The sequence below is a fragment of the Poecilia latipinna genome, unplaced genomic scaffold (genome assembly GCF_001443285.1).
Source record: "Poecilia latipinna isolate Pla-1442-1.1 unplaced genomic scaffold, P_latipinna-1.0 Scaffold953, whole genome shotgun sequence".
NCBI classification, from domain to species: Eukaryota; Metazoa; Chordata; class Actinopteri; order Cyprinodontiformes; family Poeciliidae; genus Poecilia; species Poecilia latipinna.
In genome coordinates, this window is record NW_015113569.1 from 185,025 (window position 1) to 203,206 (window position 18,182).

At 37.2% G+C, this 18,182-nt stretch overlaps 2 protein-coding genes and 1 long non-coding RNA gene across 7 annotated transcripts in view; 1 reads left to right on the forward strand and 2 right to left on the reverse strand.

The window, feature by feature from the left end:
* The window catches only part of cnksr2a (connector enhancer of kinase suppressor of Ras 2a), an 88,325-nt gene extending 78,172 nt beyond the window's left edge, over positions 1–10,153 (reverse strand). The window contains exon 1 of one of the 2 annotated variants that reach the window (XM_015049599.1): positions 9,362–10,153. In XM_015049599.1, coding sequence (XP_014905085.1) covers positions 9,362–9,425 — 64 coding nt within the window. In that variant the 5' untranslated portion in view covers positions 9,426–10,153. The remainder of the gene's footprint in view (positions 1–9,361) is intronic. The other variant, XM_015049598.1, reaches the window with a different exon arrangement.
* LOC106957983 (uncharacterized) lies at positions 967–17,313 on the forward strand. The gene is made up of 3 exons (XR_001427071.1): positions 967–977; positions 2,994–2,999; positions 17,035–17,313. It is a non-coding gene; the product is annotated as an uncharacterized LOC106957983 (long non-coding RNA).
* Positions 17,314–17,416: 103 nt separating this feature from the next.
* The window catches only part of LOC106957985 (NACHT, LRR and PYD domains-containing protein 12-like), a 33,269-nt gene continuing 32,503 nt past the window's right edge, over positions 17,417–18,182 (reverse strand). For 3 of the 4 annotated variants that reach the window (XM_015049616.1, XM_015049618.1, XM_015049615.1), the window contains 2 exons: positions 17,808–17,955; positions 17,417–17,615 (listed from right to left, as the gene is read on the reverse strand). In XM_015049616.1, coding sequence (XP_014905102.1) covers positions 17,589–17,615; positions 17,808–17,955 — 175 coding nt within the window. In that variant the 3' untranslated portion in view covers positions 17,417–17,588. Of the gene's footprint in view, positions 17,616–17,802; positions 17,956–18,182 lie in introns of all 4 variants that reach the window. The other variant, XM_015049617.1, reaches the window with a different exon arrangement.

Here is an 18,182-nt window from a genome sequence, read left to right on the forward strand (position 1 = left end):
CTGATAAAAGAGCCCGGCCCTCCCAGTCGGGTTATGTGTCATCTGGTCCAGGCGCTGTGAAGCTCCAGTAACAACAAAAGTTAGAGCAGCAGCTCTTTCTGCCTCTCTCATTCGGATAGACAAGATGTTTGCAAAACTGCAGCTCTTAGGAAACAACCTTCAACTTGAAACCTGCCAGATACAGTAGAAGATTAGGGCCACTGAGGAAACAAATAATTCTGACTTCAATCCCAGAATCCTGATTTTTATCTCTAAATTCTGAAAAAAAAGTCAAAATTCTGAGATTAAAGTCAAAATTTGTTTTGTTTTTTTTCAGTGACCCTAATCCTCTTCCGTAAGATTAAATCCCACTATTGTTTAAAAAAATGCTATTAAAACAAAATACTCAGTAGTAGAATAAAAAACAAGAAAACAAATTTTCCCAATCTGAGATCTGCAAATTTGACTTTGCAGGGAAATCAACATACATCATAAATTATTTGCAACTCTTTTCAAGATTTCTAACCTTAAGAGCCTCTTGTAGTTATTAAGTTCTGCTCGTAATGGAACAGACATATTAAATACCAATTTTCCAAAAAGGTATTTTTATGATTTTGGAAAAATATTCACTTTTCTCCAATGGCATATGTGTATATTTAAATTTTAGGACACATTTGTATGTATGTATTCCAATGTATTGGTACACTGTAAAATCACAAAATCATTTTGGTCTGGTTTCTAGTGCAAATGTTTTACTAACTTGAGACAAAAATAACTTAAAACTATTTTTAACAACATAGAGAGGTCTGTTTTAACATAATTCCTTAATATTAATTAAAAAATAAATAAAATCTAAGAAATTACTGAAAAGTTAGTTTTGTCTTATTTTAAGTTTACTAAGGTATTTGAACTAGAACTTAGACCAAAAATACTTGGCAAGATTTTGTTTTTGCAGTGTATTTATTGAAGCTGTCATTGAACAAACAGTGGAGGAAACAGTAAAACTTATCACGGTAAACGATAAACGATACAATAAATACCTGAATTAAAGTGATTTAAAAGAAAAACATTTATCTTTTAATTATATCTTTCAATAACAAATAAAAAAACACAAAATCACAGTTTGAGCTACAGTCTTTGACAGTTTTCAGTGTTGCTGACACTGAATTATTATTTTTGTATTATTTTTATTCAAGCATAAAGCGTTTTGCTAAGCTAAACTGAATCTGGTTGCTAGGCGGATTCCCTTTCTGTCAGAAAGCAGCAGAAAAATCAGAGTCCATATTTGCTAAATGGCAGCTATTTAATATTCATGTGGCAGCAGACGGGTTCCAGTCTGTTCAGAGGGTCAGAGCCGACAGAGCAGCTCTGTGGCCGAGAAAGGCAGGGCTCTCAAAATGCTCATCGTCTGTCTTATTGTTTATGCAACAATCAGCGACCTAAACATATTACACTGTAATATCTGATAGATTGATGTCATTACATGAGTTCGACTCAAGGCATTTGGAGTTTAAATCTAAACATGTTTTTAATGCAGTGGCCTAAAATATGAACAATTTGGACAATCCAGCAAAGTCAAAGGATCCTGGTGTTGCTAGTTACATATTTTGTACCATGCATCTTCATTTTCAGGTTTAAAAAAATCGTCCAAGTCCTTGTCTTAGTTATGTTTCCAAACAAAATCCATATTTAATTCAATACAAGGTGGAGAAAACTACTCTGATGCTCTGTAAACAAGTGGATTAAAAAACTGAAACTAAAGGAAATCAGTCACCAAATCCAACATTATGTTAATGCATAAATGTTGCAAATTAAATTGAAGTAGTAACCCGGAACATGCGAGTATGTCTTCAGGTCTTCAGGTACACAATATTCCAGAAAACACATGAATAAACTGGCTCTGATGTAAGCTAAGGCTGCATTCACACTTGCCCCATTTAGGCTGCTTTAATTAAACTCCAGTTCGTTTGCATAGAAAGTTTGTTTTGTGTGAATGCGTAATCGAACTCAAAAAGCGAACATGGGTCCACCTACAAACCTTGGTCTTGGTTTGGATGAAGTGAAGTATGGTTTCAATGTATATGTGGATGCCAAGTGGAAAAGCAGGGCATTCTGGGTAAATACAACCAAAACAAACGCAATAGCCTAGCGGTAGCAGGAGAAATGGCTAATGGTCGTTTCTGAAGGACAAAAGAGAAACCCTACAACCACTAAAATCTGACGGTACTCCATTTTTGTTTACATTTTTAAAAGAATGGAGTTGTGCTCAGTGTCTTCTTCGTTGGTTTCATGTTGTTTCCTTCAGTGGTTCTTGGTGCAGCGCCACCACAGGTGAGGAGGGGAACAGGTTTTCAAAGTGTCTGGTTTGTTTGACACAAAGCTGAGTGAAAGGAAACTGCACAAGCTGAAAATTTAACAAATGCTGCAACTCTGGTCCCAAATTGAACCGGATCTCCCAGACTATCAAGTGTGAAAACACCATAAGTCCTTATCTATTACAGCTTTTAAACTCCTGTGGATTAGAAGAAATCCCGAATGCTGTTATTATCACTCAGTCTGATTCCTCCCGTGGCATGAAGTGTCATCAAACGCCGTCACGCCTTTTTCACTGCTGATTTTCAAGTCTGGCGGTGAAATTCACCCAAAGGGAAATGAGGTGAAATTCTGCCCGGATCACAGCGTGAACAGATGACAGCGGAGGAAAATTCCTGGCATTCCCATCAGAGCGCTCACATTGCTGTTAGAAAGCCTTGCTGGTGTAACATTGCTGCACTGAGTCGACGACGTGGCGACCCTTTGGCCCACGACGCCCGCCGCGTACAGACCGTACATGTTACTGTACACACATATGTAACAGGGTTTTATTTTAACTATTTTATAGATGTGAAGTTTGTCAAAATCTGTTTATTTATTCTTTTCATTTATTTTTGTTTAGTCAATAAGTTGTTTCTCCAGACATTTATTGGTGTATTATGTTCTGTTACGCTGCTCTTGGCAGTTGGTGGTTACCATAGCAACCAGTAACTGACAGCTCCTCCATCTTTCTTCTCTGTTGCCTTCGTTAACTGTGTATTACAATAAGCTCTGTATTTTCTTTACAAGTATTATATTTTAACATATGTTTTAGACATATTTAAATTATATGTAGCGTATATAATTTTGACATGATTTGTACTGGTTATCATTATTAGTGTGTTTTTATGTTTAATTTTGCAACTGCTAACTTCTGCTGACTGCTATTAGCTGCCATTAACTTCTCATCGGCAGATATTTCTCAGTAGTTTGTTTAGTGTTATTTATTGTATTTTAATTAATGTATTGGAGTATTAGCTGATGTTCACCACCAACTTGATTTTCTTAAGTTTTCCTACATACAGTCCATTGCAAAAACACAAAATCTTACCAAGTATTTTTTTGTCTAGTTTCGAGTGCAAATATTTTATTACACTTGAAGTGAGACAAACTTCAAGGTAACTTTTCAGCAAGTTATAGGAGCTTGTTTTAAGTAAATAATTCCTTAATATTGATGAAAAAGTACTATTTCTATTGGCAGATAAATTAACTTATAACATGGGAAAATGTCTTGCTATAACTTAAATAATCTGCCAATGGAAAAAGTAATTTTTTCATCAATATTAAGGAATTTTTTGCCTAAAACAAGCCACTATATCTTGCTAAAAAGTTGCTTGTGAGTTAGTTCTGTCTTATTTCAAGTTTACCAAGATATTTACTTTAAAGATAGACTGCTCTCAGAGTTTTAAACAGAGTAAACTTATTACCAACATAATTTTCTTACAAAGCATTTGTCTTTATATAATCAACCTTTACAAAAAGGTAAAACTATATTTATCCAGAGACTTTTCCTGGAAAGTCAAATAACCAACTTTTATTTTTCATTTAACGTGGCTAAACATAGCAAGTATTTGAAATAAATTGATCCAAATTACTGAAAATAAAGTCAATCAAGCCCAAAAGAAACTGAAAACAACATCTTTATCTTAATACACCAAACATATAAAATTTAAAATGGTGTATTAGGATCATTGTAGAGAAAAAAAACTGGAGTGAATTTCCACCAAAAAAACTCAGAAATCTTGAGATTAATCTCAGAAATTGTAGTTTCAAATGTCAATTTTTGTAACTTTTGAAACTTTCCACATTTTTTCCAAGAAGATGTATGGAATTAATCACAAGTTTTTTGGTAAAAATTTACTTCCACATTTTATTTAGCTTATTTATTTGTTTGTTTATAATGGTCCCAATACATTGTTGTAAAAATCCCTTTCAAGTTTTGGAACTACAAAAATTACCATTTAGAAAAACTTAAAAATAGAAAAAATTGGGCTACTTTATGTTGGGTTGGCCCACGTGACAAAAGGTCTGGACCAAAACTAGACCAGAATTACTTGGTGAGATTTTGTGTTTTTGCAGTGTGAAGGTCAGAAGGGTTAACCACACATACAGTCGGTGTATCACGTTACCCGCCATCGCCACGGACACCCCAACCCAGCGTGAACTGAATACCAAACCGAGGCGAGCCACGTTTCTGATCGGGCTCCGGCGCGTGTGTGTTGGTGCAAATGTCCGAGGATTCGGGCACGGCCTTCTGCTTGGAGCCGGTACGCGAGTCTGTCAGCTGTTGAGCACAGACGGGCCGAGACCTGCAGCCCACCACCCACCCCGACACATGTAAACACATGCCGAGTGACAGCGGGCAACGAAGATCCCCGCTGCAAACAGAGCCTCACACCACCTGCATTTTATTGGTGCGTTTGAGCTAACAGACCCCCTGACCTGATTTTTATGCAACCAACAGACATGATGAGTAACAACTGTTTGCCATTTGTCACAGATTTTTTGTTTTTCTTTTCTTTTTTTATAGAGATGTGTGTCGTGTTTTTTTTGTTTCTGTGCTTCATGAAACAAAAAGCAATGACTACAGTGAAGGAGAAGAAATCCAAACAAAGTTGAAATGCTTATTGATAATCAAAAACAAAAATGTTTTCAAATCAAAATTTAATCAAATTTTATCTGTACAGCAAATTTCTATGGAGGACCAAAACTGACTGTCAAAACAGGAAGACAAAAATAAAATATTTTCATTTCTTTGAAAACATGTCTAAGGAAGAGGAAAATAAAAAAATATATACATTTCTGCTTTTATTTTTAATTATGTCAGTTTGGGTCCTCCATAAATTTCAGCAACAAGGAATTTCAATCATAAGAGCAAGTTATTGATCTGATCATGTACGGTTATCTGATCTATCAGATACAAACCTTTTATTAGAAGCTAAGCACTAAATTTTAGGTGAATAGCATCAGATAAAAGCTGTGATATGGAGGTAAAGAAGCAGAAAAAAAGCACCAAATGCGACTTTTATTTTAACTTGTAAAACAAAACATAACTCAGAAACAGGAAAATTAAACACCCTAGATTCAGAAAGCCATAGGAATGTAAAATTATCAGTTCTTAAAGTTTAAATGAGCCACAAGTTGACTTTAAGACCCAGCTGCTTGTGCAAACCGGACCAGAAAGTTTATCTAATCATAAATGACTTTCATATTTTCTCCCTTTAAGCCCAGCTGAACGTATATCATCTGCTAATGGAGCTGGTGCTTAAAGCATCGGCTTGACTGTAAAGAGTTGGCAGCTGGTTTGAGCCCCGATAATAAATGTGATTAATGTATTAGTCCTTAGAGCAGGCAGGGCCGACGGGGATGCCTGGTGGACGTGGAGCCAAAATCAGTTTCCACCAACAATCGTAACGTGTCGCGATAATTCACCACGATTAACACAAAAGATAAATGAAGAGGAGCCAAAAAACTGATCATAAACATGAACTTCTTTTTAAAGGACTGAGACTGAAACAATAGGTTTATCTTTTTTTTCCACAACCTGATGACAAGCGTGTCAAACACAAGGCCCAGGGGCCAAATTCGGGCCGCGGTAGCTTTTTATGTGGCCCTCTGGACTCCAGAGGAATGTATGAATAAAACCTTCAAGATAACAGTTGTGTGCTTAAATATTATTTTATCAATCAGATCAAAGTGGTTTTTATCTTTTTACTGTGAAGTTACTTCAGTCAGTGCTTCCAGTTTAACTACGATCATGTAAATTCACACTAAATCAATAAATCACATTAGTTTTTTTTTGTCCTAATGGATAATTGTGAGTTCATTGAAAATTTTCCAGAAAATGGTCAAGAACAGGTGATGCCAGTGATGCCAACTCCCACCTGTAGGTGGCAGTGTGTTTTACTTCCACACTTCTGTCTTACTTGATGTCATACATAAGTGCAAATATTGCAAAATTCCTTGAAAATATTTTTAACTTAGCAATTTATCGGATAAAAATTGGTGAGGCATTCAATCGATGTGAAAAACTGTTAAATATGATTAGATTTTAAGAAATGCAGAGACAGTTCTCACCATTTATCGGGTTTATCAAAGCATTCTGGTACAACCGGACCTTTAAGAACATTTGTGATCTTAATGCGGCAAAAAATGAAATCAAGGTTGACGCCTCTGTTCTAGACGGTATGGAAATGAATTGCATTTCCATACAAAAGCCATTTATGTGTGGAAAAGTGTTCACCAAGGCCTGAAGGTACAGACCTAATCAGCTTGGCTGCTGAATTATTCATGACTTAATCTCCCGTCTGATCGCTGCCCAATATCACAGAATCCCTCATAAACACTCAACTACATTCCCAGATAAATAATCATGCTTAGGTTAGTCTGTGAGCGTATGTATTTTTTTATTTTTATATCATCTTCCAGCATGAGAAAGATTGAAGTTACGTGTTTAAAGGCTGCTTCGTCAGGACTTGATTACTGCATTTATGAGGTGCATTGCAGTAAACTATCCAGGGTGAGCCAAATAATTAAATCTGTTGAACTTTGACCAAAGTTTAAGGCTGCAAACAATAACAAGGTCAAAATTTTAATAACGATAAAAGAAAGCGCCTCGGGAAATAATTATACTTTTGAGTGTTTATTCTTCCTGCTAATACACAAACTTGCAGATGAAGATTCAGATTCAGAACCTTTAGCTGTATCTGAATTTATCACATGCAAAATGTTAAGAGTTTAAATTAGTCATTTGCTGCGGAGCAATTACTTTCCGCCCAACAAGTGATCAATAAAATCTGCCCCTGTGGTGAAGTATTGAGTTTCTGTCGCAATAAAATACCAGAATTGGGTCCAAATTGCAACGAATTACCTGCAAAGTTAAATAGAAAGAAGAAAAAGTTTCAGAGACATTAACCAGCCAGAGCACAAGATAAATACATAATTCCTTCATACTGATGCGAATCAGCAAACTGAGAAAAATATTCAAGTCCTGAACAAGGAAATAAAGTAGAAAACCAACAAACGTTATGCAGATGGATGGATGGATGGATGGATGGATGGATGGATGGATGGATGGATGGATGGATGGATGGATGGATGGATGGATCTACCAACCAGCAGACGGATGGATGGATGGATGGATGGATGGATGGATGGATGGATGGATGGATGGATGGATGGATGGATGGATGGATGGATGGATGGATGGATGGATGAAAGGATGGATGAACCAACCAGCAGACGGATGGATGGCTGGATGAGTCCACTTTATTAGGTACGCCAGTTGAATTGCTGGTAAACTTAATCAGCCAATCACGCAGCAGCATTTCAAAGCCTTCAAACATCCAACCTGGGAATCCAACCTGCTGAACTGAGCAGCTTCCAAACAGAACGAAGGGTTGAAGAGCCTTTGAGCAAAACGTGGCTGATGCTGACAGAGAGACCAGTTTGAATGTTTCAGAAACATTTGGTCTGCTGGTTCCTCACAACCTCACTGACACACAGAACGAACCAAAAAACAGAAAATACGTTCAGACAGGAGGGAAATGATCAGCTTTTAAACCACGGTGTCCAAAATGCGGCGCAGGGACCATTTGTGGCCCTTGGACTGATTTATCATGGCCTCCAACTACAGCTCAAGAATGCTACTAATTAGTTTATTTTTAATCAGGGTGAAATTATTAAACATTAAACATAGCAAGCATTTTGAAAGAAAATGACTCAAATCCTGTTCCTATGGCTGAGAATAAATTTGTTCAACTGAGCCAAAAATTTTTAAACTAGACAAAAAATTTGTAAAATCTACAATGGTGTATTGGGGTCACTGTAGAGAAAAAAAAACAGCAGCAAATTTCTTCCAAAAAACCCAGAAATCTTCAGATTAATCTCAGAAATTTTCTACAAAAAACATGGAAATTCCTTAGTTTCAAATGTCTTTTTTTTTACTTTTCAGAGCTTTAAGAGTCAAAAATTGCAAGAAAGAAATCTGGGAAATTTCTGAATTTCAAAAGTCAAACATTTAAAATGAAACTTTTTTCTAAGATTAATCTGAAAATTAATCTTTTATTTCTTAGATTTTTTAGAAATAAAAAAGATTTTTATTTCTTAGATTTTTGACTTTCCAAACTTGGAAATGTTCTGGTTTTCTCAGAAATCTAGTGGAAACAACATGAAAATTTGAGTATTTCTGCAATTTTTTCTAGCAAATTTTTCACTTTTCAACCTCAAAATTTCCACTTTTCTAGAAAATTTCTGAGATTAACCTCAAAATTTTAGATTTTATTTTTAGCCAGAACATTTTTGACTTTTCACATTTCCAGGTTTATTCTAGAAAATTTCAAACAATCTCAATTTCTGGAGTAATCTACTCCTTTCACTTCTACGTACATTGCTCAAATACATCACTGTACCAATCTAACTTATCTGAGGTACTTTGTAAAAAATGAATAAAAAGTTTTTTAAAAATAACTTATTTTAAAACTTATTTGTAAAAGTTTTAAACTACAAGTCACTTTCCTTCCATTGCACAAATGCAAACTATTTTGTTTTGCTAGCATTTCATCTTTTTTGCTGCATTGACTAAAATCCTCACATTAATAAAAAAATAAATAAAATAAAAGTCACTGACAATAAAGTTGCTTGATGCTTATAATTAAATAAAAATCAAATCTAAGTTTGTAGTTAGCAAAGAATAAATACTTTTCAGTTAATCACATTTTTAATTTCACTGAGAAATACTTAAAAGGCCCATCTCAGGTTTTGGTGCCCTTTTTGTCCCCCAGGCCCTGAAATCTCTAATGCTCGCCCCTGTTGGCAGCAGAGAAGTTTGTCTCTCTCCTGCTGTCACTCTCACAGCAGGCTGCATCATCACCCACTGATCATCAGGTGCTAGGATGAGACATGGACACTCTCCCGCGAACACACCTCCCACGCAACATGCACCCATCTACTCCCCTGAGCCGCTGCCTGTTTATCACGCGGGGAGTTTCTGCGCGTTTCCAGGTGAGTTTGTGGTTACATGGCGGCTCACCTTTCATCCAGTCCACCACCTGGTTCGTGCTCCATTTGCTCACCGGCTCCATCACCAGCGCCATCGAGGAAACTTTGCGTGGACTCTCCGTTGTGTCGTTACCCCCAAAAGCAGAGCCCAGTCAGGCGGACACACCTCCACCTTCTCCTCCTCCTCTTCCTCCCTTGAGCCCCTCCAGCTCACTTCCTCTTCCTCCTTCCGCAGCCAGGTGACTCCTTACTTCTTCAAACTGGCTGCGCTGGTCCCGGTCCAGTCCGCGCTCTGCGATTCGGTCCCGTTTGATACAGCAGGGTCCGGTACATCCCTCTGCCGGAGCCTGTCTGACTCCTTTCTCTCTCCCTCTCTCTCTATTCTCTCTCTCCTTCTCCCTCTCTTGCCCACGGTGCGTCAGTCCCGCTGAGTGTGTGTGTGACAGCTATGGAGTGCGTGTAGGTGTGCGCAGAAGCAGCAGCGCCGAGTGTAGGATAGATAAGTCACACCGGACTCCACATCTCTCTCTCTCCCTCTTCAGATATGATTAATCCGCGCACGCGCCCCGTGGGTGGCTGCGCGCGCGCACGTGTCGGTGTATTTCCCACAGGAGCGGCAGAATCGTGTAGGGATGATGGAGATGGAGCTGATTCTCAGAGATATTCATGATTGGAGGCTTCAGCTGCTGTGATGAAACCTAATGAGCCTTCAGCCTCTGGCTGATGTCTTCTTCTCCCAAATCTGGACAGATAAATCAGGTGCAAAGTCGCACCTGAGCAACGCAACTCATCCCTCTCTGCAGGTGTCAGCGACGTAAATGGATCTGGAAGTTACAGTCTTTATGTTCCAACAACTAAACCACAATTGTTTGAGAGCTTAATGTGAAAAAAGTGGATGTAATTGTGAAAAATACACGTTTTTCTGGCTGGTGAAATCTGAAAAGTGTGGCATGCATGTTTTTTTAAATCATCGCACTACCAGTTTTGCACAGCTACAACCTGAAATGTGTTAGTTCTTCTATTACAAATAAAATAAAATAGCCAAATGATTACCAAAATAAAAGGTTCCTATAACCAGAATAAAGGTTGTTATTTGTATTTTTTAAATTATTTCTGGTTAGTGTTTAATTATCCAGGTATTTTTGATGAGCTTGTTGGTGGTGGTTCAAATCTCTTTCCTTTTCCCTTAATAAATATAATTACCACTTAAAAGTTGGATTTTGTAATTATCTTTGGGTGATATTAAACTTCCTTTGATTGTGTGTTAAAGAAATCTTTAACAGCGCTGTAATGTTGATTTGAAACCGATTGGATCAGATTAATGAAATAAGGAGAACAAAGGCTAAAATCTGCCATCTTTGTTTCCTTCTGCCTCCATTTTTGCTCCTTTTTTTCCCCTGTGGTGTTTTTGTTTTAGATCAGAGGCAGAGCGGTCTCAAGGCAGCTGGTTCATGGTTCATATGAACAGCAGAGCGTCGAGACGATGAACATTTCTGTTTGACGAGAAGGAGCAACAGAAGGTTTTGTTGCCATAGCGACGGTCTGAAAAGCCACCGAGGCGCCGCCATTGAAAAGCTACTTTCTTTAGATCAATAACAGTTTGTTTGGAAAGTTTACGCAGGATCAAACAAGCAAGATTTTAAAAACAAAAGATTCACAGCTCCTAACATTTTTACCTGCTTTTTTAGCTTATTTTGGCAGATAAACAATCCTACCAACTGGTTTTAATTTAACTTTACTCCACTTTATGAGTGAATTGAGCTGCTGTAAAGGAAGACGTTTCATCTCGTGAAAACTGTAGAAAAACATCAACATTTAGATAATAAAATACCTGAATCATGAGATGACAGGATTATAATTTAAATCACTTGAATTGTGTAAATTATCAGATTAAGAGAAGCTATTTTTTAAACAATACTAACACCATTACAGTCAGATGTGGTTTGTTTGATGTACCCAAGTGTTGCATCAATAAGCTATAGATCTATGGTAAAGATATTCTGTCTTCTGTGAGGAAAACATGAGTTTTCTGTTTAAACAGCGACCTCTGCTGGTAACACGTATAAATGACAACAATGAAGGGAAAGGCAGCAGATTTCTGCAGCAAACCAAGAGCATTTTTCCACATTACAACCATAAAATCCAGTATATTTCACTGGGACTTTATGTTGCAGACTGACTGAGTCAATACTTTCACTTCCTTTGTACATCTAGACTTATTTTTGCTAACATGTTTGGAAAAACTCTCCCAGATTTGGTGGAGAGTATCTGAAGTTTTGTCACAATTTTCTTGACTGAATTTAGAAATGGATTTGTACTTGGCTATTCTAATGCATAAATATTAATTCCCCCCAGTTTTTTGTGACTCTGCAATCGTGGAAATTCACACAAAATCAACAGATTCTCACATTTTGTAAAGCTAAGGTATAATTGTGAGGGATTCTTTCTTTTTGCAAATGTTCTGCAAAAATGCTTAAAAACATCCATTTTAAGCAGCGCCGGCCCAAACTGTATGCGAGTTAAATGGGTCATTATGGCCCAAAAGAAACCAACATAATAAAAGATATATGTTTATCTAACATAACATTGAATGATACAAACTAAATGCTATTACACATGGAAAACTTTATTTCAGTTATTGCTAATAGTTATTACAGAAATAATATATTAATGTGTTCTTGCTCCTGACTCCTGCCACTGTTGGGAAAATATAAGATAAAACTTGCTAACTTACTTACTGCAAAATATAGTTTTTATAAGGTGTTTCTTTCAAATAAACAAAATAAAATGGCACAGTTTACGTTTCAAAATCCAACTATTTTTCTTGTGTTTGCTGCTCCTGTAAGGTTAAAATCCACTGCCATATTTTTTAAAAATAATAATAATTACATTATATAATGTGGAGGCCCCAAATAAAAATCTACATAGGGCCCCACAAATGTTTGGACCGGCCCTGTGATGCTAACTCCCACCTGTAAATGTTAGCATTTATTACACTGCTGCCTCAGTTAATGTCAACATGGTCCGTGATCAAAATGCCGAGTAACAAAATGTGACATTTGTACACTTATACTCAAATATTGCGAAAATCATTGCAAAAAAAAAAAAAAAAAAAAATTAAAACAATCTCAAAATCCTGGAGGGACTAAAAATAAAGTGTTCATCTTTTGCTAAAAAGTGAAACAACCTTGTAGTTGGAGAATTCATGATTCCAGTTTGGTGACGTTGAAGTAGATATTAGCTGCGTTTCCGTTACAAACATTCACAAAACTCTGTCGATGTTCCGCTAATGTCGAAAAAAAAACCTGTCGCAACTACTGTTTCCATAAAAATAAAAACTAATTAAAATCACACTAAGCTTGTTCACAATTAATCATGCTGTCAAAAAACACACGGCGCCGTAATCCTCCATCTACTTCCTTGTTTTCTTCTTCGTTGGTTATGCCAGAGGGAAAATCCTGGTTGATCACGTGATGCGAAAAAAATGTTTTCGTTGCGTGACAAACCAATTTAAATCCGGCCAAAAATCCAGCTGATCCCATCGCTCCCTGGCGGGTCCCGTCTCCTTGGCCACACAGGACAAGGGAGGAGGGTCGCTGATGCTCCAGTTATTGGAAGGCCTTTTCTTTCTTAGTGCTAAGAATAATGCCAGAACTTAAATGTGAATGCCATACATTCCTACTCAATAAATATTAGGACATACGTCCTGATCAGCCTTGTCTTATTAATAGTACCTTTCGAAAATAACCTTTTAGCAGGTATTAAATGTACTGCAAAATATAAATATGTTAAAACGGAAGTAATCTAATTAATCTTGGTGATGGAAATGCTGACAAAGGAACTTTTCAGTCATATTTTGATTTATGGAATCAGCCTGGATTTGCTGAATGCAAATACAGTTGAAAAGTTTCACAATTCAGTAATATTTTTTGTGAAGAATTATCACATAGTTGCCTTTTATTGTCTGATTTTATCAAGTGCTAAAAACATCAACAACATGAGATTCTGTACAATCAAAATGTTACTAAACGTTTCAAAAGTAGAACAAGTAATTTCTGTGTAAACCAAATGAATCCCTGTCAATGCAAACTGTATTTTTCAATGATGTGATTCTGACTCCACAGCTTCCCTCAGTTGGTTGGCAAAACCTTTTGCCCTGCTGACTTACACACAGCAGATGAGATATGATGCGTCTTTAATATGGCAAATAATAAAGAAGCAAAAACGTTTTGGGGTCTGATTGGTGCAGTTGGGGAATAAAGTGACCATCGATATTACTGGATTCTATAAAATGTGGCTTAAAGCTGAGATACTGATGTTTGGATATGTAATAATAAATATTCTCTCTGCATATGAATCTATAGTTTGGTTTCTGTCAGTTCTGTAAAGATACAAGAGAGAACAAAGCAAATTTCTCTTTTATATTGGCCAATAATTTAATTTTACTTAACTGTCGCTGTAGGAGCCATTGTTTAAAATTTAACAAACTTTGGCTCCTATAAACTTTATGAAATATTTCATCCTATTTGCTCTGAATGTTGCCACGTTCTACGAACAAATGATGCAATTAGTCCAGGGGGAAAAAAAGAAAAAAAAGGATTATTATTATTTTTATCTTTATTATCAATCTTTGAAACATTGACATTGTACACAAACATAAGAAAAGAAAAAAAAATAATAATAAAATAAAATATATGCCAGGGGGATTTTAAACATCATCTGGACAGAATTACAAGATATTACATTTATGTAATAAATTTACTGTTTTCATAGCTTTTGGATTATTAAGACATAACGAGATGATTGTACATTTTCAATCCGTTAATGAAGATAGAGAATAAAGGTTTGTTTTTGCTGAACTTGCTTTTATGTATCAAGAATTTAGCAAGAAGCATAATGAGGTTGATGACAACAACAGAATCACAGTTCTTCTGGTCAAAGCAGTAAAGCCAAGAATAACAGTTTCAAAACTGAGAAGAGTTTGTGGGGAAACAGTATCAGGTTCATGAAATCGTCCCAGAGCTTCTTGGTGGAGTCACAGCTCCAAAACAAACGATTCATGTCTTCAGTCTGAGTGGTACAGAAAGAGCTCAATGTATCAATATTTTTATTGAATCTACACATATACTGTTTGGTTGGGTAGCATCTGTGGACAAGTTTATAAGTCACTTCTTTAACTTTGTTAGTAACAAATAATTCATGAGGCAGAGACCAAACCTTCCTCCAATTAAGACCATGAATGAGCCTGTTCCAATAAACAGCAGCACAGGGTTGAGAGACGATCAGCTGTTGGAAAAGGGAACAAATTTCCTTGTTTTTGGAATTAGACACCAGACAAACTTTACCAACAGATGTATCCATTAAGCTGCATGAGGTGGGGTCTGGTTTCTGACTGATGATGCCTTTCATAATCATACGAAGGCCAGAGGGAACGGCATCAAGGACAGCAGCGGATTCCTGAGCAGTTACTGGAAACTTAAAGAAAATTCACTGTAACTGAACAACGACCCTTGATTATTAAACAGCTGCCTTACATACATTATATTATTTTTTATCCAGTAGCCAATGCAGAGATTTATTCTTGTATAAAATGTCCTTATTATGCCAGATTATACATTTGTGAGGAGAATAGTTGTGCTTATAGATCAGTAACCAAGACAGCAAACATTGTTTGTGGAATGTGGACAGTTTGACTGGGATTTTTTCAGGATTAAAGTTACAGAGCAGAAGAAAATCAAGACCACCCAACTGAGAGAATATATAATTAGGAATGAAATTCCAACATGAGGCGGGACATGGCGGGTATTGTTCAGTCCATTTGACTTTTAGAGTATTATTTAAAGTAGAAAAGTCCAGGAAATTTAACCCCCCATATCAATTGGGTTCATAATAACAGACTTTTAAATGTAATGGATTTTGTGCTTCCAAAGAAAGTTGAATAATAACTGGTCAATACTTTTCCAGGTGCTGTTGTCTACAAAGAGAGGAGAGGCCAAATAAACCAAACTGGAGACGCCTTCTGCCTTAGAGAGCAGAGTCCTTCCCCTCAGAGTCGGATCTCTGTGCAGCCAGAGGTTCGGCTTTGTTCTGGTTCTGGTAACAGCAGGAGAAACGTTTTCAACACATCTACTTTTATCACTTCTGGTGAAGGTGATTCCTAAGTATACAACATTCTGCTTAATTGGTATGTTGCTTATAGAGGATACAACACAATCCTTAATAGCAAAAAGTTCACATTTATTGACATTTAGACACAAAGCAGAGGCTCTAGAAAAGATCCGAATAATGTCAAGAGCAAGGGGAACTTGTTCAGAGTTACACAGAAAAAGTGTAGCAACGTCTGCCAGTTGGTTTATTAGTATATTCCTGTTTGCTGTGTCGATACCTTGTAAGGGACTCGCTTTAAGATGGGTTGAAAGGAGTTGGCCAGCCAGTAGGAAGAGATATGGAGAAACAGGACAGCCCTGCCTGATGCCTCGATGGGACTGAAATCTGGGGGAAGTTCCAGATTTTAACTTTATAGCACTGTTGCCATTAGCATAAAGAGTTTGAATAGCTTTAATGAAGAAGGGACCAAATCCAAATTTTTCTAAAGCTAAAAATAAGAAGTCGTGCTCTACAGAATCAAAACCTTTAAGTCAAGAAATAAGATAAAACTATTATCATCAATTAAATCTGAATAATCCATTATATCCAGGACCAATCTTATATTGTTGGATATGTGACGTCCTTTCATAAATCCTGACTGACTCTAATATCCTCTAAAACATGTTTAAGACGTTTGGCCAACACTAAAGCAAGTATTTTATAATCGTTATGTAACAGATTGGGCGCCAGTTATCTAGAAGAAGAATGTCTTTGTTTGGTTTAGGAATGAAGGTGGTGGCCCTGAGTCAAGGTAGGAGGGAGGGTTCCCCTCTCAAAGCTTTCCAAATATACCTGTAGAAGAAAAGGGGCCAGTTGTCTGGAGAATCATTTATAAAACTCTGAGCTGAAGCCGTCTACTCCTGGAGATTTGTTCGTCTTTAGGTGTTTAATAGCATCCAAAATATCAAGTAGAGAGATTGCCTGATCACAAAAAAGTTTATTACTTTCATCAGTTTTTTAAGATCTGGAAGAGCATCAAAGAACTGAGCAGCAAACTCCTTGTTATATGCGGAGCTGTGTAATAATTGATAAAAGTCGGCACAGCAGGAGGCATTTTCACGAGGAACACTGCAGATATTTTCATTAATTTTGAGTTTGTGTATCAGAGATATAGCGACTCTTCTAATCTGAAGAAGTTGCAGAATTCGGCTCACCTTCTTCCAACCATCTGTCTGGATCTAATGAGGCCTCCTCTGCTCTCATGTTGGACATTTCATCTAAACTGTTCTGCAATTCTGAAAAATCATCTCTCTCCTGATCTGACATTTGATCCATTGATTTCAGAGAAAGGGTTGTTAAGTCTGAACTCTTCAGTTTGTTTCTTTTTCCTACATATATCCTTACCACACTTTCTTAAATATTTTCCTGTTTCCAACTTCAGAAGTTCCCAATTTAACCCAAAAACATTCTCCGTATTAGCTTTGGACCAGAATCTATCAAAGACATGAGGGAGTGAATAATATAATCATGTTTTCAAAGAGTTCAGTTTCCAAAATGTAAATCTCTCTGCACTGTTTGAAAGTTTAGCTTTATGTGAACAACACAGTGATCTGTAAGGAACCAAACCCTCAGTGCTGAACTGTCAGCACGGTGTGACATCATCCAGCTTCCTGTTGGGGGCGGAGCTTAGCAGCAGAGTCCAGAACCAGCTGGTACCTGGTTCTGCAGCACTAAGACTACATCTGCCAGATCACAGAAATGGCTGATCTGCTGCACCAATGAGGAACTGAGAGCTGAGAAAAGATGGCGTCTGATTGGATGATTGAGTAGCACAACTGCATGATCTACTTCCTGTTTGCTTCTCAGAGGAAGTGATGTCACTGAAAGGCTGAGGATTTTAAAAACTGTTGAACTGAGATTTTTATGTCTGGATGAAAATGAATCAGAAAAAATATAAACTTTAAATTTGATCAAAACTCCATGAAGACACAAAATGGACCCGAGTTTGAATTGGATCTTTATTGATACAGACAGACAAACAATATCAGACACTAAAAATAAACGGGATGAAAATCTTTCAGGTCAAAGGTCATCATCATGATCCAGTCAGAGTCTCTTTAGACTCAAACTGCTGCAGCTTCTGAGGATCAGCAGGAAACAGAAACGATTCTTTACTTTAGAGAGATCATGACCATAAGCTGCAGAGAGAAGAAAGATGCAGAGATCAGATCAGTGAGTGTTTCCAGCTTCTCTCCAGCAGCAGTCAGTGACGCAGCACCTCCAGTAGAAAGAGCAGCAGGGCCTTCAGTCCTGTTCAGAGAGCTTTACTGGGAACACTGGATCTTTGCTGTGATGCTAACTGGTTTAGTTCAAACATTTACTTACGTTACATCCTTTACAAAACGCTTCAGCTGCTGAACATCTGAATCTTTCAGGTTGTTCCAGCTCAGGTCCAGTTCAGTCAGATGTGAGGGGTTAAAGGTCAGAGCTGAGGCCAGAGAAGAACAGCTGATCTCTGACAAACTGCAGCCATCCAACCTGAATAAAGAATAAAAGATGAGCTGAAGCCAACAGGATGCAGGTTAACCAGTCCAACAGAACCAGTTAAAGAGTCTCATGACTATTAATGCCAACAAGCTGCTGCTTCAATAAAGACCTGCTGACTTCAGCTCTTAAACTCTGTCAGCTCCACCAGCAGCTCCATCACTACAAACTCAGCTTCTGCAGCAAATCAGTCAAGTTTCACACAAACTAACAATCAGGAG